This window comes from Trichechus manatus, unplaced genomic scaffold (genome assembly GCF_000243295.1).
Source record: "Trichechus manatus latirostris isolate Lorelei unplaced genomic scaffold, TriManLat1.0 scaffold00145, whole genome shotgun sequence".
Lineage (NCBI taxonomy): Eukaryota > Metazoa > Chordata > Mammalia > Sirenia > Trichechidae > Trichechus > Trichechus manatus.
In genome coordinates this window covers 480,406-506,029 of record NW_004444081.1, presented here as the reverse complement: position 1 = coordinate 506,029, position 25,624 = coordinate 480,406, and the positions used below count along the sequence as shown (strand labels likewise).

The 25,624-nt window shown below is 37.3% G+C and overlaps 1 protein-coding gene across 2 annotated transcripts in view; it reads right to left on the bottom strand.

Moving 5' to 3' along the window:
• ATF6 (activating transcription factor 6) overlaps window positions 1-25,624 on the bottom strand; it is a 284,401-nt gene that overhangs the window by 50,480 nt on the left and 208,297 nt on the right. For both annotated transcript variants that reach the window (XM_004385747.3, XM_023740017.1), the window contains exon 15: window positions 17,214-17,298. In XM_004385747.3, coding sequence (XP_004385804.1) covers window positions 17,214-17,298 — 85 coding nt within the window. The remainder of the gene's footprint in view (window positions 1-17,213; window positions 17,299-25,624) is intronic.

Sequence of the window (25,624 nt, the reverse complement as noted above, 5' to 3'; positions counted from 1 at the left end):
ACCAAAAGGTTGGCAGTTCGAATCCACCAGCCGCTCCTTGGAAACCCTATGGGGCAGTTCTACTCTGTCCTATAGGGTCACTATGAGTCAGAATTGAATCAACAGCAATGGGTTTGGTTTTTGGTTAGTTAATAGGAAGCTGGAAGGAATGACTAACAGGGTAGTTTCTATGTGAGGTATTCTGTCCTTCTATCTCCATAAACATCAACATATCCCAGACTTCTAGACTTCCTCTCTACACACTGGCTAGCCAGAGCAGTAGGCAGTCTGTAAGATGGACCGAATGATCTCCACCTCCTGATATTCACACTCTTGTGCAGTCCCCTCCTACAAATGTACCACAGTTGATCTGTACAACCAATAGCCTGGGGCAGAAGCAATAGTATATCACTTCCCAGATTAGGTTTAAAAGACTGTGGTCTCCATTTTGGGAGCTCTCTCACTCTCTATCACGGATCGCCTGCTCTTGAGGAAATCATGCTGCGAACAGCCCCATGGAGACGTCATCATGGTGAGAAGCAGAACCAACAACCATACAAGTGAGCTTGGAAGTGGGTCCTTCAGCCTCACTCAAGTCTTTAGCCCCAGACTGACTGCAACATTCTGAGAGATCTGAGGCCAGAACCACACTGCTAAGGTGCTCCCAGATTCCTGACCCTCTGAAACTGTGTGTGATAACAGATTTTTTTTAAAAATTAAGCTGTTAAGTTTTGTTACCCAGGTAATAGATAATATACATACAGAATTTTTTTATATGAAATATCATCATTTCTTACCTAGATGATTATAATGCCTTCCTGTTATTCCTATAAGATCATATTCCCTCTAATTTATCCTTTACATCGATACCCAGGAAATCTTTCAAAACATCATTCTGTTCCTGCCTCTTCCCCGCTCAAAATCTTTTAGTAGTTCCCCGTTACTCATAATTGGATTATTTGTCGTTTTGTTGTTGAGTTGTAAGAGTTCTTTATTATTCTGGATACTAGACCTTTACCAGATACATGATTTGCACATATCTTCTCTCATTCTGTAGGTTGTCTTTTCACTGTTTTGATAATGTCCTTTGATGCATGAAAATTTTCAATTTTGGCTAATTTCCAACTTGTCTAGTTTTTCTTTTGTTGTTCAAGCTTTTGGTGTCATAACTAAGAAGTCACTGTCAGAATCTAGGTCTTGAAGCTTTACCCCCCCCCATGTTTTCTTCTAAGAATTTTATGGTTTTAGCTCTTATATTTAGGGTTTGACCCACTTTGATTTAATTTTTGTATATAATGTGAGGTAGCGGTCCAACTTCACTTTTTGCATGTGCAATCCAGTTGTCTTCCTATTATTCTTAGGATAAAATCAAAACTCTGCACCATATCTTACAAAGTCTTCATGATCTGGCTTCTGCTTGCCTCTCTAGCTTTATCTACACCTCACTTCCTATCCACTTTAATCCTACTTACTGATTTTCCAAATAGGCTAAGTATTTGTCTGTCTCAGATATCCCTATTTGTACTGTTCTCTCTGCCCTGAGTGCCTCATCCACTTGGCCAATCTTACTTATCTGTCAAGATTCAGTTCAAATAATACCATCTATGTATGTTACGCAGGAGTTCCTGGGTAGCGCAAGCTGTTAACGTGTTCAGTTGATAACCGAAAGGTTGGAGATTTGAGTCCCCCCTGGGGTTCCTCAGAACAAAGGCCTGGAGATCTACTACCAAAAAATCAGCCATTGAAAACGCTATGAAGCACAGTTCTACTATGACACACATGGGGTCACCACAAGTTGGAATCAACTGGTTTGTGTGTGTGTGTGTGTGTGTGTTTATTTCATTACATCTTTCTTGGTTACAAAGCATAGTGCCTGATTCATGTAGATGTCTTATACATTTAATTTAATTTGACAAATATTTTCTGAGCACCTGCTATATGTTGTTGTTGTCAGGTGCCGACGAGTCGGTTCCGACTCATAGTGACCCTAGGTACAACAAAATGAAACGCTGCAATCGTGCACCATCCTCACAATCGTTGCTATGCTTGAGCCCATTGTTGCAGCCACTGTGTCAATCCATCTCATTGAGGGTCCTCCTCTTTTTTGCTGACCCTCTGCTTTACCAAGCATGAAGTCCTTCTCCAGGGAGTGATCCCTCCTGGTAACACGTCCCAAGTATGCGAGACGAAGTCTCGCTATCCTTGCTTCTAAGGAGCATTCTGGCTGCACTTCTTCCAAGACAGATTTGTTCTTCCGGCAGTCCATGGTATATTCAATATTATTCACCGGCACCATAATTCAAAGGCTTCAGTTCTTCTTCAGTCTTCCTTATTCACTGTCCATCTTTCACATGCATATGAGGCGACTGAAAACACCATGGCTTGGGTCAGGAGCACCTTAGAGCTCAAAGTGACATCTTTACTTATTAATACTTTAAAGAGGTCTGTTGCAGCAGATTTGCCCATGCTGCTTCCATGAGTGTTGATTGTGGATCCAAGTAAAATGAAATCCTTGACAACTTCAATATCTTCTTCTTTTTTCATGATGTTGCTTATTGGTCCGGTTGGGAGGATTTTTGTTTTATGTTGAGGTGTAATCCATACTAAAGGCTGTAGTCTCTGATCTTCAACAGTGCTTCAAGTCTTCTTCAGTTTTAGCAAGCAAGGTTGTGTCATCCACATGATGCAGGTTGCTAATGAGTCCTCCTCCAATCCTGATGCCTCGTTCTTCTTCACATAGTCCAGCTTCTCGGATTAGTTGCTCAGCATACAGATTGAGTAAGTATGGTAAAAGGATACAACTCTGACGCATACCTTTCCTGACTTCAAACCACACAGTATATCCCCTTGTTCTGTTCAAACGACTGCCTCTTGGTCTACGTACAGGTTCCTCATCAGCACAATTAAGTGTCCTTGAATTCTCATTCTTTGCAATGTTATCCATAATTTGTTATGATCCGCACAGTCGAACGCCTTTGCATAGTCAATAAAACACAGGTAAACGTCTTTCTGGTATTCTCTGCTTTCAGCCAAGATGGATCTGACATCAGTAATGATATCCCTCATTCCACATCCTCTTCTGAATTCAGCTGGAATTTCTGGCAGTTCCCTTCTACTGCTGCAGCTGCTTTTGAATGATCTTTAGCAAAATTTTACTCATGTGTGATATAAATAATATTGTTCAATAATTTCCACATCTGTTGGATCATCTTTCTTTGGAATGGGTACAAATATGGATCTCTTCCAGTCACTTGGCAAAGTAGTTGTCTTCCAAATTCCTTGGCATAGACAAGTGAGAACCCCCAGCGTGCATCCATTTGTTGAAACATCTCAATTGGTATTCCATCTATTCCTGGAGCCCTGTATTAGGCACTGATATTGTAAGGCACTAGGAATAATGAAATAAACAAACAGAGTCCCTAACCTTAAGAAGCCTATGTTCTAGCAGGGAAGTTAAGACAATAAACTACTGGTTACTAGAGAGATGATTATTACAAAAATAACAGTGTTTACAGTATTCCAGGTAGAAAAAGTGGGGGTGGGAGGCTAACCTACTCAATGGGCTTAAGGAAAGCTTCCCCGGATGTTTGTTGAATAAGTTATGTAATTAAAAACTCTATTAACAAAATGTTTCATCAAGATAAAAACAAGGTCCTAAAGTTCAGTCCAAAAATCCAAATCAGCAAGCAAAACGAATGAGTTATGGCTGGGTAGTAGTATAAGTAAAAAACTGTTACAGACTACATTTGACGGAAAGCACAATGAGACAAATGTATTATGAAACTGGGGCGGTGAGGGAAGCACTTTGGTTTCACCAATAGAAATATACTATATAGAATTCAGAGATACTCCATTATGTTCAGCATTCACCAGTCCCTCTCTAAGAGATGTGAAAAAACCAGAACTCATTCAGAAGAGAGTGACCAGAATTCAGGCATCATAAACCCAGGTCACAAGAACAGCTTCTGCAAATTGGAAAGTCACTATTGGTGTATGAAAACTCAGAGGAAATAGAGGGTACAAATAGCTTAAGGTCTGTCATGTGAAAGAAAGATTATATTTATATACAATCCTATGGGAGTAGAATAGCGGCAGAGAAGCCAGACACTGAAAGGGAGGTAGCATGAATAAACTTTACTAAAGGGCTTTCTAAAACCCTGTTATTCTATGGCTCAAATATATGAATATTAATGCATCTCCTTTCTTTGTTCTGGTCTATACTGTATTGATGTCAACTAGATCATATTTTCCACAACGTCTTGTCCTATATAGTAGGTAGAGTGGAACCAAAGAGATGGGCTTTAGATATCTTCAAAGAGGTGCTTACGTGGCCTTCTAACAACTCCTTTCCTAACAACAAACTATTTTAGAGTTTACATTTGTCTGATCATGTAATATAAATCTTATATTTAAGGAATACATTTGTTTCTGTTAAAATCTATAATAAATGTAGAGGAAAACATCTCTATGAATATTTGGTTGAGTTCAAAGACAACCCTTGCTGATGTACTAAAAAGATCCCCAAAGCAAAAGTTCTCTCTCAACGCATGCACATCTAACTAACAACCAGTGACTCCACAGCAACTAACAACAATAATCCATATCTTAAATTTCAAGGCTCTAGATTCAGAAAAATAAAATATAGATTCCTTAGGACTCTCTCAACTTTATTTATAAAAGTCCACTAGGAGGGGTATTTCCCAATGTGAACAAAAATTACAATGTCTCTGACATGCACATCGTGAGATGATGCTGGCTTATCACCCCACCCCTAGCTTGCAGATGTATTAAATAACAAAAAAATTATCAAAGTGTTCAAAGGAGTATGTAGCACTCCACAGAAAGTTATGATCCCTTGTGTTTTCAGTTAGTATCACTGCAAGAGAGAATACACAGAGGAGCTGAACCTGGGCTTAGTAAAATGTTCTTCTGAAAAACAGAAATCTGAGATTATGTGAAATGGTTTAATCTTCTGACAAACTTCATGATTCGTGATTTTTGGGTACAAAGATAAATCCATTCTGAGGAGTTTAATATGTGTAAAATAAAGAAATAACTCAGATTTTAGAGAGTCAGTAGGTGGCTCAAATCAACTTTGTTGGCTTAAACAGATGCTGTTCTCTAGTTTTTATTAGTTGAAAGCTAAACCATCTGTTTGAGTAGAAACAGATCTGTGTCACAAGGGAGAGAGGGAAAGTGATCTCACTGAACACTACTGGGACTCTGAAGGTCAGTTAGGTGCAATGGTCCTCAGCAACTGCTGGCTCCTTTGGGTCAAGGAAATACTAATATTCTAGAAGATGCAATGCAAACTGATCTAATCTAAACCTCTGGGGCCTTGTGAAGGTTCCTATAAATAATTAATAAATCAAATACAAAAAATACAAACTATTCATGGAAAAAATTACCTGTGCAACTGCCAATAAATCTCAGCACAGTGATAAATATTTCAAGTACATAAAGGCAGCTCTACCATTAACTCACAGGAAACCCTGGTGGTGTAGTGGTTAAGTGCTACAGGCTGCTAACCAAAAGGTCAGCAGTTTGAATCTACCAGGAGCTCCTTGGAAACTCTGTGGGGCATTTCTACTCTGTCCTATAGGGTTGCTATGAGTCGGAATCAACTCAATGGCAACGGGGTTTTTCTTTTTTTTTTTTTTGGTTTACCATTAGCTCTGATTTTTCATTTTGAAAACTCTATTTTCAGATTTATTTTGTAAAAGAGGTTCAGAAGAAGCTATGCTAAGTGAGGATAAGCTAATGGTTTGGGAGGAGTTACAAATGGATACCATGATGACTGCAAGAAACAAAAAAGGAACCAACCAGAGGAAATGAGGGAGGCAAGAAACATCTAAAACTATTTCATGTGAATTATAAAAAAGGCAAAAATTTCCCAACACAAAAATAAGTATATACTATAAAAATTAATTTAAGCATCTCATTAGGAATAGGTTGGGGAGAAGGAGGAGATAGAGATAAATACAAAAAATGCAACACAGAATCCTTACCCTCAAGGTGATTACCTTGAGTACATAGTATAAGATGAGGTAGTAAATGAGAGGTAATTACAGTAAGTTTGTTTGCTGTTGTTAGTTGCTATCAAGCTGATTTCCACTCATGGTGACCTCATGTGTGCAGAGTACAACTGCTTCATAGTGTTCTCAAGGTGGTGACCTTTTGGAAGCAGACCACCCTGCCTGTATTCCAAGGTGCCTCTGGGAGGGTTTGAACCTCCAACCTTTCAGCTAGTAGTCGAGTGATTAATCGTTTGTGCTATCCAGTCACCTAAGTGTTTAGTGCAGGGAAAGATTACTCAACGACCTCCAGCAGTACTCTAGTGGCCCAAAGAAGTCAGGGAAAGCTTTATAGGGGTGGTAGGATTTCAGCTGGATCTTAAAGGATGAGTAGGAGATACTCAGGCAGTTTGGAGGAAAGAGGGCAGGCAATCCAGAACATAGAAATCACATGTGCAAAGGCAGCCAGAGTGATCTCTTTAAATATAAATTGGATCAAGTCGTTTCTCTATTTAAAACTCTTTAGAGCCTTCCCACTGCACTGAAAAATCCACTCTTTACTATGGTTTATACTTCCCTGCCCGGTCTGACACCACCTCCCCCTACACAACTCCAACCCTGGCCTCACTAGCCTTCTGACAGTTCCCATAACTAACACACTCTTTGCTGGCTCAGGGGCTCTGCTCTCTCGCTGCTCCCTCTGCTTGGAATCTTTTGCACGTAGGCTCTTCACAGTTGGTTCTTCTCATCCTTCAAGTCTTGGCTTAACTGTTGTCTCCTCAAAGAGACCTTCTCATATCATCCAATCAAAAGGGGCCCTCTCTACCCTACTCCCATCATTATAGTCCATCAAGGCAGCTTGTTTATTTCTTTCCCTTAAATTATCACAAGCTGCCATTATTTTGTTTGGATTATTACTGTTTGTTTTCTTCGTCTCTTCCACTTCAAAGCTCCAGGAAAGCAGAAACTATGTATACCTTATTCAGTGTTGATAATCCTAGAGTCTGGCAAACACTTGTGGTTGTTGTTAGTTGCAGTCGAGTTGGCTCCAACTCATAGAGACCCCATGCATAACAGAACAAAATGTTGCCCGGTCCTGTGCCGTCTTCATGATTGTTGCTATGTTTGAGTCCACTGTTGTGGCTATTGTGTCAATCCATCTCATTAAGGATTTCCCTCATTTTTTGATGATCCTCTACTTTATCAACCATGATGTGCTTTTCTAGCAATCTGTCTTTTATGATGACATGTCCAAAGTAAGTGAGCCAAAGTCCAGCCATCTTTGCATCTAAGGAGCATTCTGGTTGTATTTCTTCTAAGACTGATTTGTTCCCTCTTCTGGCAGTCCACAGTCTTCACCAACACCACAATCTGAATGCATCAAATCTTCTACTGTCTTCCTTTTTCATTGTCCAGCTTTCACATGCATATGAAGCAACTGAAAAGATCATGGCCGGGGTAAGGCGTACCTTGCTCATCGAAGTGATGTATTTGCTTTTTAAAACTATAAAGAGGTCTTTTGCAGATTTGCCCAATGCAATACATTGTTTGATTTCTTGACTGATGCTTCCATGGATGTTGACTGTTATCCAAGTTGAACGAAATCACTGACAACTTCAATTTTTCTCCATTTATCATGACATTGTTTTATCATTCCAGTTGTGAGGATTTTCATTTTCAATACGACTGGCATAAAGTAGTAACTGATAATTAAAGTTTTCTGAATAAACTAATGAACCTAGATTCAAGGAACCATGAGTAGAGTAGCCTGGTTGGAACTGAGTTGAAAAGGTAGCTTGTGGACGGACAAATTGTTCTGGGCCTTTAATGCCAGGCAAAGGCATTTGGATTTCATCCTACAAAGAACATCCATTGCTGGTTCTTGAGAAGGACCGTGACATAACAAAAGTAATATGCAAAGATTATTCATCCTGGTAGCAGTGTACAGAGTGGATTGTAGTGATTAAGATGGAAAAAATAATAAAGAGATCAGTTAGGATACTACTGCAACACTATAGACAGGAGGTTAACCTCAGTAACCCAAAGCATGGCCAAGGCAAAGCGAAAAACAAGGAAGACAAGCAAAGAGAGGGAGCATAGCATTCTTCCTTTTCTCTTCAGATCCCTACTCTGTATTTCTTGCCCCCACCCTACCTGCATAAGCTTTGTGTATTGTAAAAGCATGGGGGTGGTGAATGAGAAGGAATCCAAGACAACAATACAAGAGAAATGGACACTAACTTATGAGGAGGTTGGTGGTATCTAACAAAAGAGAAAGCAAAGAGGAAAGAGAAGACTGAATTTGTTAGCCACTTGGTGACACTTTGTTACATGAGTTACCAAAAAAGTCCACTGATGCTATCTTAAATTCGAGATGCTTGAATCTAACACCAGTCCTTCCCATCTTACTCATTTCTTTTAACAGCAGTACTAGTGTCTCAGTGTTCTCGTCTCAAAATCATGGCATCAGCTTTTATTTCTCCCTCCTTCATAAACTATTAGTTGCCAGGTGCTATAAATTTCTCCTTTGAAATTGTTCCTTTCTCTCCATTCCAGGTCTTTAATCACCTCACTCCAAGACTGCTGCAGTGTCTCCAGCTTATCTTCTTCACAGCTTCAATTTACCCTACGCTTCCTCCTAGCTCATCTCCCTTCCTAAATTTTTTTCTGTTTACAGATCACAGCCAGATTAATAGGTTCCAACAGAGGCTTCACCATGTTATATTTATGTTTGATAGCTTAAAGCCACTTCCTTAACTCATTAATGACCTAAATCATCTGGCTGCATCCCATGAAATAAACATTTATTTCTCTTGTTTCTTCTACATGAACCCTCTCCTTACTATCTCCTCCCAGATACCTTATTCAATCCCAGCTTGGCTCAGGATGAAGTGCTGCAGCCCTCTGCTGCTGTTAATTTGCCCACCCCATATCCTTATTAAGAGAATGTCAATTTTTTCTTTTTTTTCAGATCAGAATGTACCTAGTTATAACATAACATTTTAGAGCATCCCTGTACGCTAGGCATAAGCATGTGACATGGTTTATGTCCAATGAGACAGAACTAAAGGTCTGCTAGCAATTTCTGGAAAATGACTTCTCTCCTGATAGATGCTATGCCTTCCTCCTTTTTCCTGTCTGCAATACAGATATGATGGCTTGAGCTGCATCAGCCCCTTTGTGACCATCTGGGAAAGGCCAAGAAAATTGCCACAACCTTGGTGTTAGCATCCTTAAATTGCTGAACCAACATCAGCAACTGAATTGGTTCATTGCTGTGGATTTCTATATATATAAAATGGGATTTGAGGAATGGAGCCAAGTCTTACCCAAATTCCAAAGATAAACTGAGTCATATTCTGCCTCCCTTAGGTGATTATCTTCTCACTAGTATACTGTCAAAGATCAGTCCAAGGGCTTAAAATGTAAACTTGGGTTTTTCTTTACAAAAGTGTTTGCTATTGCAGTTAGCATGGTGAATGCTGATTTCTATCATCTTACTTGCCAATTATACAAGATTAATGGATCTCTACATACATATATTTGAGAAAAAAAATCTTTTATTCAGATGAACAGTGTGATTTTTCTCCTTTTCTTAGTAGAAATTCTCAGTGTGGGAATTTTACTACTGGTTTTAATAACGAGTTAAAAGTCAGATAACTAATTGATTACGTCTTCTTTAAAGAAAAACCAAAGCATGGTTTCCAGAAGACTCCATTCACTCAAAACGCAGTTATATGATCATGACATGGAATGAAATGGCAATAAAAATGCAAGGTTGTAAACACATTAAAAAAAGAGATACCTGCAGGCTCTGAAGCAGAAATTAATTTATGAGTGAAAGGCACAACCCCTAGGTTGCTTAGGCAACCAGCCTGCTAGAGCAGAACATGTCTAAAACAGGACAGTTACCAAATACATTTATTTTGGGATGATCACTTCCATGAAACTGTGATCATCAAAAGCAACTGTATCAACAATCTCTTATTATTAAAACCAACACATTTATTTGGCTGGTTTGCTTCCTGCCCTTCTGTTATGATTTCTCCAACTAAAAATGTGTTTCATGTGCTGGCAGTGGCATTTGTATATGACTGCGAGTAAGTTTCTCTAGATTTTCTTTACATGGAAATTGTTTTGAGACTGAACATAATTACAGTTAAGCCTTGTAGTCGTTTGTTCACCTACTTGGACCCTTAATAATGATAGGCTGGAAATAAAGTACCAGTTATGTTTATTTTTATTACCTGTGTACCACAGTAACTTAAATAATATGGCATACAGAGGGAAGAAGGCTAGTAAAAACAAACCAGTGAAACTGTTGGTCAAATTATGGAATGTGCTGATGGCTGTGTTCATGGTGTTCACTCCCTGATGAAAGATGTCTGCAAAGTAGCTACCATTTAAAAAAAAAAAAATCTCTTCTATGCTCTATCTTGTTGAATTACAGATCACAAGTGAAAGAAACGAAATGAGTAATTTTACCACAACATAAGTGGAAATAATTTAAAATCAGGAAATGTTGACTTATAGTACTACAAGCAGAACTTTCAGAATTTTTTAAAAATAGTAACTTTTAATTCATTATCCACTGTTCTGCCAATCATGCAGTCATTTTAAAAATCCTTTTCAAAGCATACCTGGCACTTTATTTTACTTTAATAACCCTTGATGTGAAGACTTCCCCAGTCAAAGAAAGACAGACTTCTTTTCTTGCAGCACTAACCTGTTTTCACTCGTATGAGATGAATGAAATTAAATAATAAAGAAAATGCTGAATGAAGAACAATAAATTACAAAAATAAAAATAAAAATGGCATGGAGAACACAGAATGATGTGGTTAGTAATTTCTTAACGGTGTAAATTTCACACCCATGTTCTATACTGTTCAGCTAATTCTTATTTAAACTTTTTTCCACAGCTCAAAACCACAAAGTAGAATCACTATAACATTATAGTTTAAGACTACTTATTGACCTGAGAATTCACTACTTTGCTAAAATTGGGAAATTAAGTTCTTTTTCCCAAACATCTCCATCCAGTATACCTACATAAACCAGCAGCTCAATACAATCGGACTTTCTATTTCTACTTTCTGTCCTCTGCCACCTCTCCAAAATTCTACAGGCTCCACTAAGTCAGAGAGACATATCATCAAATCTACAACTCATTTTTCTTTCCTAGTTTTATGTAACTTTTGAACTCAGAAATGACAGAAAATATATTTTACTCAGGTTTCTCAACCCCTTCTATTGCTCAGGATAAAAACTCTGATATTGGTGATGTCTTTACAATGTCTGTGCCTTTTCAATGAACAAGGGCCCAAAGTTTTCATGCCTATTATACTCTTTAGACTATAATTTGTATAATTACAGTATGGCTTGTTAAATGCATATGACTAATCAGCCAAAGAAATCTACCGCTGAGTCTTTCTAGAGATCGATTTTTGCACGTGTTTTCTTCTGCAGAACAATTATCGAAAAAGAGGTTAATTTCAATGTGCTCTTCATTGTTAGCACCAAATCTCAATGAAAGGTAATCTAGTACACATTTTAATTATTCTACATTTTAAAAAATTAGACTAAACTGTGCTTGTCAATTGCTTCTAATCACATAAAAAATTACAATAGGAAAAAATCTCAGAAATATGATTAAATACTTTTAAATGAAAAATAACAACTCATAAATAAGAAATCCTCTAAAAGAAAACCATTTTCTCCAATAACTTCAAAAGAACATATACATCAAAAGAAAAACTCTTTTCACGTGACCACAAAGCAATGACCAAATAACATCAACCTTATTCATTCCTTTCATTCACACGTACTTAACGAATCCAAAGCACTGTTGTACATTGTATTACACTGTTCTCATATAATGTGCATAACCTCACAGGGATATGAGGTTGAAGCATAAAATCTATCTTAAATTCTGGAGTCTCAAATATTTTCAATAGTCACACACCTGTCTTTAACACTGAAATAAATAACCATATTATAATAAATCTGAATATATTTTACACAATTTATTTAAATTCTCACTCTGCTATGTAGTGGTTATATAAATGGCAAATTATTTTCTTGAGTCTTAATGCCTTCATCTATAAAATGAAGGTAATGCATAGCTGATAGCATTAGCAGAGATAAAAGGGCCTCATCTTGCAATGTTTCCTGTGCCTGGCACTGTTCCGGTGCTGCGGATATACAGTGGTTAAGCGGTAAACATGGCACACAAGATTCCTGTCCTCACAGAGGAGGAAACGCTGGCAAAGCAGACTGAAAAGGAGATATAAGAGGACAACTAGACAAGCCATGGTATCACAAAAGCCCAGAAAATAAGTGTTCAACATGCAATGGAAATGTTAAAAATGTACATGAAGGGACTAACTACAAAGGACCACGAGGAAACTTTTTGAAGTAACGAAAATGTTTCTATCATGATTGAGGTGGTGGTTTCACAACTGCTTACACTGGTCAAAACTCATTAAGCTGTACACGTAAAATTGGTGAATTTTATTGTATGTACATTATACTCAAATCTGATTTTTTAAAATGTGTATGTCATTAAAAACCAAAAAAAAAAAAAAACGCAGAGGAGCTGTTCTAGATTAAAGGAGACTAAAGAGGTGACAAATGAATGCAGTGTAAAAATCTTTGGACTCTGGATTTTAAAAAAAGCTATAAAGAATATTTAGGGGGCAAATGTGGAAATTTTAACATGAGCTATATATTAAACTATATTGTATCAATGTTAAACTTTTTAAAAAGTGCTTTTAAATCATTTTACTGTGGTTATGTAGGAGAATGTCGTCTTCTTAGGAGATGCACGTCCACGTATTTAGGGATAAAGTGTCAAAATGTTTATAACATACTTTCAAACGGTTCAGAAAAAAATACATGTGAATGTATGTAGACATATATACAGACACACAAAGACAAAACAAATGTGGAAAAATGTTAACTGGTGAAATCTAGGTAAAGAGTCTCCAGATGTTCATGATACTCATCTTTCAACTTTTCTGCAGATTTGAATTTTTTTTTAAATAAAAATTTGAGGATTGAAAAAAGAAAAAAAGAGGGAATAGTCAGCCATGTCAAATATTGTTGAGTGGTCAGGTAAGATGAGAATGGGGACATGACTTTTGGTTTTGTCAAGATATTGGTCAATGATGACTCTTTTGCAAGAGCATTTCAGTGCAGTGAAGAAGACAAAGTCTTGATAAGAGTGGACAGAGGAGAGAATGGAAGACAAGGAAGTAGAAGCTGTGCGTACAAGACACTCAAGAGTTTTGCTATGAATGGTAGCAGAGAAATAGGATGTGGAGCCAAGGGAGTCTGCCCCCACCAAAGATAATATTAAGACATTTTGCATGCTGATGGGAATGATCCAGTAAAGAAGAAGAAATTGATCCTGGAGGAGAGAAAGGGCATGATTTCAGAAGCAAAGTTCTTAAAACTGTAAGGGGCTGGGATCCAGGTTCCCAAAGGAAGGAGGGACCTTAGATGATGACGATGACAACAAAGACAATGGTAGTAATGCAGCAGCTAACCCAAAAAAGGCTAGGCCCTATTCAAACCATTTTTACTCATTTAATTCTCACATCAACTATAAGAGGAGGGTACTGTTAATATCTCCTTTTACAAACGAGGAAGCTGAGGCACAGAAAAGTTAATTAACATTTAACTTGCCCAACCATGCATATTTAGTAAGTAGTAAATCTGGGATTAGAACCCAATAGAAGAGGTTTTTCTTCCAGAGCAACAAGAGGGAAGGCAGAGTTTGTGGGTGTAGATGTAGCTGGGCTGGTAGAACTGGTGGTCAGGTGGCTCTTGTATTATTACATCTATTTCCTTAATGTAACATTTGATGAGCTCATCAGATGAGGGGGTGGAGAGAAGAGATGTTGAAGATTTGAGAAGAGAAGGTGAGAAATTCTTGTTTCAGACAGAAGGAAAGTGAATTTACTGGCAATGATTGGCAGTGTTGACTGCCCCTTTGAAATTAATGGTCATAAATTTTAAATGAATCTACTTGTCATGACTGGATAATATTTTCTAGCAATTTTAGCTGCTTGAGAGCAAACATAGGAGGACAGTTTGGTTTAACTACTGTTGGGGTTTTGCCAGACAAACGGGACCTAAGAAGAAAGGAACTAGGGAGAAAAAGAGGTTTGCAAGACAGTGGTGACACTATGGGTTCACGGAGTCTAGGCTAAGTAAGGAGAAATATGTGGCCGCTAAAGATGTAATAGATAATGAAAAGTGGTAGTGTCAAAGGATTGGAGATTTGTGAGGTCAGAAAATAGTTGTAGTGTGGGTATTAAAGTTAAGAGAGTTGGAAAGACAGGAAGAAGAAGAGAGTGGGATGTTTGAAGAGAAGATTTCAAAGGGTATGCCATTTGTCTTAGTTATCTAGTGCTGCTGTAACAGAAATGGCACAAGTGGATGGCTTTAAAGAACAGAAATTTATTCTCTCACAGTTTAGGAGGCTAGAAGTCCAAATTCAGGATGCCAGCTCCAGGGGAAGGCTTTCTCTCGTGTCAGTTCTGGGGGAAGGTCTTTGTCATCAATCTTCCCCTGGGTCTAGGAGTTTCTCAGCACAGGGACCCTGGGTCCAAAGGACACGTTCTGCTCCCATCTCTTCTTTTTTGGTGGTTGGAGGTCCCTATCTCTGCTCCCTTCTTTCTCCTTTTATCTCTTGTAAGATGAAAGGTGATGCAGGTGACACACTAGGAAAGCTCCCCTCACATCAGATCAGGGCTGTGACCTGATTAAGGGTGTTGCATCCCACCTTAAGCCTCTTTAACATAATCTAATCTTGCCTCACCAACCACAGGCAGAGATTAGGATTTACAACACATAGGACAATTGCATCAGATCACAAAATAGAGGACAACCACACAATACTGGGAATGATGTCCTAACCAAGCTGACACATATTTTTGGGGGACAGAATTCAATCCATGACACCATTACTGATGACGATGAAGTCTAGAGTATGATCATGTGAATGGGAGGGTGAGGTGGCACTGAATAAAAGATGACTGATCAAAAGAGGCCAGAGTACTAGATGCATCTTCTATGTGGATGTTGAAATTATTCAGAGAGATGACAGAAGCAGTGGTGGAGAGTCATTGGTGAGTGCCGGATGACAGCAACAAAGAAGGGTAAGAGGAGATAAAGCCTGATGATATACACTTAAAAGATGTTAGTGAGACTGAAGGAGAAAGGAGAGAGAATTTGAGTTGTAGTGGGAAGTAAGGATGCCACCCACCCTGCTTACAGGCTCTGAGGTACATGAGGTGGGGAAGAAAAATCAGGCTCTAATTTGGGAAGTAGCCTCAGAGCAAGAAGGTGAAGGAACTGTTCAGAGAAGAGGCTGAGGATGTAGCACAGTACTTGATACATGGTATATACTCAATATTTTTTGAATTCGAATCTTAATTTTTCTAGTAGAAGTTTACTATATCCTAAACAGGAAATTAAAAACAAACTTATTAACAAAGACATATGAAACAGATAAAAAGAAAATGATCCTCTAATGATCATATTTTCCAAATCTATGAGAAGCTCATCTTCAAAAATTAGTCCCTTGGGCAAAATAAGCAAAATCAAACAGCATCTTATTGTTTTTGGCTTAATATAAATGGATAGCTCACTGGTATAAAATAAAATCAGGCATTCTCTTGTACCAGAACTCAATATTAGAACAAAACCAAATGAATTATGCCTTGACGAAGCTTAGAAAATAGCCCTTCTGAGAATGAGCTGATCAGAAGTTAAATGTATTCCAGTTCAAGCAGAAGACCTAGGTACCTATCGGATAAAATTAATGAAATTTCCTAAATAAATTCTTTGGAGTATAATATAATGCACTATGGAGTGTAATATAGTGTCCTTCTTGAGGTAGCAGTGTGATTATTCCATGAATGGCTTTAGAGGTACATCTTTACCAAAGGAAGACATTTTCTTTTCTTAAATTTATTCTGAATGTCTTTGTTAGACTAAGGAAATAATCTTAATTCTCTTGTGCTTTAACAAAGAACATATATATTTTATTTTAAGTCTATAAAGTTGCATCATAAGAATTCTTAATAAGCTGTCTGTATGTAGTTCATGAAATTCTACAGTCTTCTATGGTCTTAAAATGTACAATAGAATATCTAATACTTACTCCCTAAGACTAAATATTGTTGGAATTTATCTAGGATTCCACTGTTTTGTTTCATTTTATTTTATAATTATATTTAGTGGGTTTACTTATGATCATCAATCAGAATGTGAACTGATTCACTTTTAGTTCAAAGAGCTTTTCACTTTCATACAATTAGATTCTGACCACTAGACAGAAAATTTACCAGTGTTTCCATTATGCCAGATAAATGGACTTTAGAAGGATGGCCAACACTCCTATTTTCAACAGAGCTTAATATCATATGTCAAAGAAAGCAGTTAGTCAATAACTCACACTGTGCTCATTTACAACACATAGTCAGCACTGGGAATAAGCTATTTTTCTTCTCCATGAAGAACCCGGCTGAAAGAAATCTCGCCTTCACTGAATTTCCTTAGTACTTTGTATATTCCTCATGGGACCTTCTCTTTGGATTACAGTGATTTATGTACATGTCTTATTTTTCCTACTGTAAGCACGTACACTATTCCTTAAGATCTCTGGATAGCCTCAAAGTACTATAGTATTATTTGTATGTTTTTTAATACCCAGTACTAGCAGTAGAACAAAATGCAATAGTAATACTATTAATGTCAAATTCATCAGTATTATGCATTAAATATAAACAGGTATCTGTGATTTTGTCTGGGAATCATATCACCACTTAGGTAACATGGAAACCGCTTTGAGTTCCAAAAATCTAACTTACAAATGCACTGTCAGAACATAGCAGGGACTTCTTATGCTGCATGTCTGACCAGAAAGGTCCCAAACAACACGCCTGTAGAGCAGTCAGTATATTAGCTTCTCCTATTTTGTAAATAAGAGAGAACTACCTTTTTTTTTATATTAAAAATATGGTAATTCAAAAAAAAGAGGGATGGAATTTAAAAATAATATTTTTGTGAAAACACTGGAAAATGTTTAAAAAATAATGCATGGATGTATATCTGCCCAACTGAACATCTGAAATGTTTTAGTTAATCCATAGAATCTTGATTAGAAAAGGAATCTCATGTCATTCATAAATCAAAATTTCAACTTACCATTTATGTTTATTGCTGGCAATACAATAGACATCTTTGGTCTTGTGGTCTTATTATGGGTAGTAGCTGGTAACAGCAGGTGATCCTAAAATTGACAAAGAACAATCTGTTATATATTAGTCCTAGAACAGCCAAATTCAGGGTTTCCAGGAAGCCAATACTTCACTGGATCATGAAAAATGACAGTTTTCATTTTGAACTTGGCTTAGAGATAATTAACAAATCATCTCAGAATCATACATTCATTAATACAACAAAAATTTACTAAGTGTCTACCACTACCAGCTACTGCGCAGTATTCTTGGAATACTCCTAGGTTCTGATAACATATTTGTTTCATCATTCATTCAACAAACCTGCTATATGAAGGACTCATTGAAAGCAGCATTTGATATTGATAAGAGTGATAAAAATTCAACATAATTTAGTTCAAAGTCAATGTGATTATGAAATTAAACTATTAGCAAAGCTAGAGAAAACCAGAATGTGAAAATCAAATTGAAATTTATGTACATGATCAGAACTGTGTAGAAAACATATCCCGTAACTGCTTCTGCTTTGCATAATTCAAGGCTACACTTCCAAGAGAATATACATTTTTTTAAAACAGAGAAAAAAGACGAGTGAAGTTTTTCTGTTAGAATTCCAGCATTGCAGCATGGGATTTTTTTTGGGGGGCGGGGGGAGTACATTGTTAGACACAAAGTTCACATATTTCTGAGATATTTTGTAAGATAACATATTATAACCAAGGAAAAACATAACTTGCTGGTCTTCATGTCATGAGAATTATAAATGGCTTAACTCCTATAATTAAAATATTGCTTCAGGGTCTAAAATTGAATGAGAAAACAAACCAAACAAAGCTTGCAAGCCCCAAATTAAGGTTATGGTAAAAATAAACACACTTAAATTGTATTGGTCATGGGTTAAGGTCAGGTTCAGACTTAATTCTGAAGTTTCCTGCTGAGGTGTAGAAACCATGCTAAACGACTTCTTTTAAAACATGATTTTCTGAATATAATGTCTCCTACTTTATATCTTCATTAAATTCAAACAAAGTAGTTACTTTTGTAGCAGGAAGCCAAAAAACATGTTATTATTTATGAAAAAGAAGGATCACATCTTGAATGTATACAAATATTACAGTTAACCTGGCTTAGCCCTAATTATTAAAGGTTGGTAAACTAGGGGAAAAGCCTATAATTTCAAGTGTTTGTTTACCAAGAGGCCCCAAGACCCGAACAGCAGGGAACCGAAGGTGGTATACTACAGACTCTAATATTGCTTAGCTTATGTTTTAAAAATATATATATGACTGGAAGAGTATACATGCTTCATTTAACATTTATTTTCACTTCCTCAAATTAAATGTTCCTTGAACTTAATAACAATGAATCTTGAATTACTTTTTTGTCTCCAACTCTATTCATCTCTTTTTTAGTAGATCATCAATCCTATTAGCAACATCTTCAGTGACAAAAACCAAAACCAAACGCGTTGCCATCAAGTTGATTCCGATTCACAGTGACCCTGCAGGACAGAGGATAACTGCCCCATCCGGTTTCCAACGAGCAGCTGTTGGATTTGAATTGCAGACCTTTTGGTTAACAGCTGAGCTCTTAACCACTGAACTTTAAATCAATTAATACATATTTTCTGACTTCTTACCATTCATTTAAAAAACATTTACTGAGCACAGTGCCCTCCCATGTATGCAGTGCTGTGCTACAGAAGACACTCTTTTAAAGAATAAAAATCCAGATTTTTACTTTTATTGGGGAAATAGTGCTAACTGTGGCAGAAATAAGCTACTTGTCCCCAGTATCTGTTCTCCTTCTTCTATAACATTAGAATGGAAATAGGACCTCCCATATTTAGTTGAGCCCAAAGCCCACCAGAATAAAGACTATACTCCCTAGCCTCCTTTGCAACCAGGTGAGGTCATACATGATACTCTGGTCAGTGGGCTATAAGGGGAAGTGGCGCATGCAACTTCTTCAAGGTGGTGGAGGCGGAAGGCAGTCCTTGTCCTTTCTGCTAGCGAGAATGCAGATATGAGTGCTAGAGCTGGAGCAGCCATCTTGGACCATGATACGGAAATTTTCAGTTGAGGGTTATGGTGTAACCAGACAGAAAGATCTGGGGATCTTGATGATCAAGGAGCTACCATAAGATCCCTAGAACATGAGAGAGAAATGAAATTCTAACTTGTCTAAAGCACTATCGTTTTGGATTTTCTGTCACTCATAAAAACCAAAAACTAAATCCACTGCTGTCGAGTTGATTCCGACTCATTGTGACCCTAGCTAAACAATTACTACTTACAGTATAAATATGTGAAACAGTACTAAAGGTATTTAGTCAATGGTTAAATTAATCAAGGATAGCTTTACTATTTTTCAACAGGATAAAAACAATATTTGTTATTTAGCCTTCTTGTTACTCTTTTTTCCCCCTCCCATTTTACTCAAATATGTATTAGTGAATTGGTAGAGCAAATTCAATCCTTGAAAGGTAGAGGAGCAATTTGATGAATTTGAACAAAATTCTTTCCTTCCGATTAAGTCAGTTAAAATAACCCAGCTCATTGCTGGTGTAGGGAGGCAGAGAGCTAGTGAATGAGGAAAAGTGGAATCTGGGGTCAGAGATCAAATGACGGCCACGGAGGGCTTCTAGTTCAGAGAAGCAAACTGAAAGCAGGCAAAAGGAAGGTAGACCATTGTCCCCAAATAGAAGAAGGGGCTCAACTTCAGCTCAGTGGTAGGACATGACCCAGAAAAAACTGTCAAAGTGGTTTTCTTAAGCCCATTTACTATTATTTTTTATTTGTTGTTGCTGTTGTTGAGAATATATGCAGCAAAACATACACTAATTCAACCATTTCTACAGGTACAATTTAGTGACACTGATAACATTCTTCGAGTTGTGCAACCATTCTCACCCTCATTTTCTGAGTTGTTACTCCCCCATTAACATAAACTCACTGTTCCCTAAATTTCCTATCTAATCTTTCAAGTGCTGTTATCACTTTGATCCTATACAGTTGTTTTTTTTTAATTTTATTGTGCTTTAGGTGAAAGTTACAGCTCAAGTTAGTTTCTCATTCAAAAATTTATACACAGGTTGTTTTGTGACATTGGCTGCAATCTCCACAATGTGATGGCACTCTCCCCCTTTCCATCCCAGGTTCCCTGTGTCCATTCATTCAGTTCCTGTCCCTTCATGCCTTCTCGTCTTGCTTTTGGGCAGCAGTTGTCCATTTGGTCTTGTATATTTGATTGACCTAAGAAGCACATTCCTCACATGCATTATTGTTTGTCTTACAGGCCTGTCTAACCTTTGTCTGAAAAATGGGCTTGCGAGTAGTCATCTAAGATACATCTATTGGTCCCAGCCTGTACAGAACAAAGAAGAATGAAGAAAACCAAAGACACAAGGAAAATATTAGCCCAAAGGACTAAAGGATCATATGAACCAGAGCCTCCATCATCCTGAGCCCAGAAGAACTAGATGGTACCCGGCTACAACCACTGACTGCTAGGACAGGGATCACAACAGAGAGTCCCAGACAAAGCGGGAGAAAAATGTGGAACAAAATTCAAATTCACAAAAAGAGACCAGACTTACTGGTCTGACAGAGACTGGAGGAACCCCTGAGACTATGGCCTCCATATAGTCTGTTAACTAAGAACTGAAGCCCATTTATTTTTAACGCCACCTCTTTGGACTTCATATTTCTCCCTCCACTGCACAGGACCCTCAAGACACCCCCCCCCACCAGGTGCTCTGTCTCCCCACACAGGCTCCCTATACCCCAGCAATGCTCTGCACAGGCACCCTTCCAAAGGCAGCCAGGATGGGCTGCTCCACTGTCTTTTTCTATAAAGCTTTGTTTGGAGACAACTGGTTATGATAAACTTCTCACCATTAAGGCTTGGTGCCTGCCACGCTTAAGTGATATGTACACGGGAGACAAAGCAGATAAAATATGCTTTTAAAAAAAAATCCAACTCCAGCAAAGGTTTAAAAACCAATGGGAAAAACAGAAGAAGGATGTTACCATAAAGATACAAACATTTTGGCACTGTCATTCAAAACTAAATCACTAATTTTAAGACCTCTTCAACTGGACTACAGAAAAGTCTTTTTTCTAAGAACTCTTCATTTGGGCTACAGAAAAGTCTTTATAGACCTCAGATACCATGGGATATCTTCAGGGTCAAAACTATGTGGATAAATATTATAATCAACACTTTGTTATTCTTATTCCCAGAAGAAGTCAGAGAAACACTGGGGGAAAACACTCAAACATTTCCCTGTGAGAATAAAGCAAGAGTTTTCTAATATTGTGCAATACCGTACATGAGAAAATATGCTGTTTTCACACAGTTCTCACAATGCTCTCTTCCAGGCTACTTAGTTAGAAAAAGACAAGATATCAGTGTACAACACAGCAGCCAAAGTTACCTTTTTCTTCTCTTTTTAAGAAAGCAAAAGTGTTGGAGACTGACTTACCAAAAGAATGGGACCACATTTTGTTCAGCTGATGGTTATAGGCGTAGTTTACAATGAAATTAAGGTCCTACTGAATATTGGCAAATGTTGATTCTACATATCCATGTACAGTAGTACTCTCTTAACTGATCTCTACTTAAACTGACTTACTGGATTAAATGACCCACTTCACCCCGAAAAACTTACTCACTTAGTTACACTAAATGTTTATGACTAGTTGTGTTTTTTTCCTAAATTTGTTAGTATAATTGTGTAATTTAACAAAATAGTGTGTACACTGATAAAACAGTGTGAAAAGAAAGCGAGCAACTTGACAATTTTTTTTCTCTCTCAGATTGCAAGACAACCATAAAAGATGAGAAAAAAAAAATCATAATGGCATGCACACAGATTGCTTAACAAATATCTTTAAGTTCTTACTCTAAAGTAACTGTAGCTGATACTGGAAATGATGGTTGATGCACTGTAAGTGTAGTTTATGTAAGAAAAGCAACATGGAACTCTAAATAGTGGACCTGGACTCAGAGAAAAGGCATTGGCCCTACATCATAAACTGGCAAATAAATGCACATTTAGATAATAAAATCATTAAGATATGTATCCTTTTTAAAAAAAAAAATGAGTCCCTGCTTTAACTAGTTTTGTTAATTAACAGACTATCTACTCATCCCAACTATACTGGATAAAATGGCTTCTCCTGTATTTAGAAACTGTGACTTAAAGCTGGAGGCTTTTATCTTTGATAGAAAAGGATGTATTTAATGTCTAATGATGTCCCTGCAGATGAATGAACTCAGTTCTCAATAGGCTGCACCTGTGGCTCTGAACAGCTTCCACCTGGATTAATATGGACTTCTATTAGTCACAAAGTTCTGCATATCAGGTCCATATTAACTACAAATGGTCTCTTAACATTTTATATTTGGCCCATATCTACTAGATTCCAGAGATGGGGTTGGTTTCCTAATATAAAAAACTGTCAAAACCAGATCAAAAATTAAAAATAGCATCTATCTGCATCTCAAAAATAGCTTTGAATTAAATTTTCTCTATGTTCCTATCCTAAAGAGCTTTTGTTTTCTACTATCACTCTAACACATCTACCAACTATCCTTCAAGCTGCCAAACAATGGAAGAGTACATCAAACCTTAAAGCTAAGAGGGCCAGTGCAGCAATTAGAAATAGGTCTTTCAAAGTTATTTATCTAAACTCACAACATCCTGAACTAATGTTGTTTTCTAGTAGTTATACTAATTGTTGATCTGAAACCAAGTGTGTCCGTTCTCTAAAGCAATGAAAAAGCAAAGGCAATTAGGAAATTCAAAAGCATTAAAATACACAGACATTTACACATGTATAAAAATAAAAATTGCAAAAAAATTAGAGGTAATAAAATTGAGTAGAATGTAATCACTTAAAAAATCTATTAAAATGTCTATGATGTGGGACTTATCATCGTAAAAACAAGCAAAGTACATTACTCATCCCAAAACTAGAAACAGTTCATATAAATAGCTAAAATGAATGCAGTATTTGTGTCACTAATGTATGCAATAAAACTAAGACCAATAAAATGAAATGTAAAGTTTGCATCTGCACCATTAAAGTAACTGTCAGCCAGAGGAGGAAGAAATCAAAACTATTAGTCCACAACAGATAGCCCAACAGTGAGCCAAGGTTTGCAGTTTGACAAGATGAAAATTTTGACACTTAGTTCAAACCTGATAATGCTGACGAGGTCACCAGAGGAAAAATTAGCTGGAAATCCTAATAAGTATAAGCTCAAATTTTGTTTTAAGACATGGTTCTCATATCAAACTCTGCAGGAAGCCCCAAACCTCATCAACGGACCTTGGCTGCCTCTTGTACTCACCTGAAAAGTATCGGGTTGAACCATAAAAAACTACTGCAATTTCGTGAGGTTCAATCTAATTGGTACATATGCCTATCTTTTCTTAAAATCAGAATTAATCTTGAATTTCTTGATCAAAACTGTTTCTTGTAAATACTTTCCCAAGAATAAGACAAATCATTCCAAATCATTCTTCTCTCTTGCTGAAAGTCTCAAGGAAAGCGTTTTAAAGCTAGGTCAGGACTGTTTTCCCTAGAGAAAGCTGTTATACGAAATGTTGGTTACATGCTTTGGACAAGTAGAAGACAAGGAAGTCTCTGGCCTTGTACTTCATATTACTTCATTCAATAACTTGAGCTAATCAAAGTTCAAAACTCTGTCAGCTATAAAAGGGAGCTTTTTCAAAGACTGGGCAGTGTGTAGTTTAGGGAAATAAATTAGAATCCCCTGAAACTTGTTATCAATCATCATTTGTTGAGTGCCAACTGAGTGGCAATCCAAAAAATGTCTTATTAAGTGAGGAAAAAGATCAAACACTAAAGGCATAAAGAGTTCAACCATATGAGAGTTTGTCAGACATAATGTTTACAAGATGTTTCATTTTAGAAAATTCATTTTACTCAGGACTACTGGTAGGAAATGAACTTCCCGAAGATTAAATTACATCTTACAGATATGCTACCAAACAAACCACAGGGGGGTGGGGAAGAGGCTCTGTGGCCACAGCAAACTGAGCCAATGGAAGGAAGCGTAAAGTCTGCAACTGTCCTCTTAGTGTGAATGGTAAGAAAATCTTGAGAAAAGAAGTATTAGGAAATACTTTTAAATTTTTAAATACAAACATGTAAGAATTGTTTTCAAGTTTTTTGTTGGAAAAAGGGAAAAATGTTGAGTTGAGACTTTTTTAAAGTTCTAGGCAAAGACTATGTAAGAGCTGGGACAAATTTATGCCAGAAGAGTCTCAAATGCCACATGTGGGTTTAAGCAGCATGGCAGGGTGTGAAGGGAACACAGGGAGATATTCTAGCTGATTCTTTCATCATCAGTGATTCTATAACTTTCTGGAGGAGGGGAAGAGGGGCCTCACATCGTTTATACTGCTAAGTTATTTCTCCTTGCATGATCCTCAGCGTCTGGATATTCCCCCAGGCTCCACGATAGCTCTTGATCCTTTTTTTCCTAAAGTATTGCTGATCTTGGCTTCACACACACAGAAGTAGGGAAGACTGTAAAATGTCCCTAAAGTACATTTTAGGAAAGATTGGTCTCGACAAGGCAAACTACGAAGTAGAACAAACAAACAAACAAAAACTACCCACTGCTGTCAAGTCAATTCCGACTCATAATGACCCTCTAGGACAGAGCAGAACTGCCCCATGGGTTTCCAAGGCTGTAATCTTTATGGCAGCAGACTGCCACATCTTTCTCTTGCGGAGTGGCTGGTGGGTTTGAACTGCCAACCTCTCGGTCAGCAGCTGAGCAGTTAACCACTGCGCCACCAGGGCTCCTTATACAAAAACTATGTCCCTTGAATTTCCTGAAATGCTCCTAAAATTTTAACCATATTCTGTGATAATCTGATTCATTTACCTTAATAAACAAAATTTTTCCTAGGGATCTTAGGTTAGCAAAACAGCCAAACGGAACACTTGTTTCACACTGGAATCTGAGCTTTATGGCCAGCTGCAATCCTGGTTAGGGATGGAGGTATGATACTACATAGACCTGTTCCATAGTCCAAAAGAGTTGTCTCTTCATATCACATAGGGTGTACTTTACAGAACCTAGTATAGTTCTCTTCATTCTTATCATAAATAGAACAGCAGGTTATCAGTTTCCATTCAGTTTTAAAATACATTTTAAGATATAATGCAGTTGTAGAAAATAACTGAAAATTCTGTTTTCATTATGTTTGGTCAAGTATTATTCTAAGAAAGGATTTCATCTAAACTTTAGGCAGAAACGGCTTAAGAGGTAAACTAAAGCATGATAGTATTAATTTTAAAATCTCTAATAAGTACCCTTCAGCAAACATTTCAC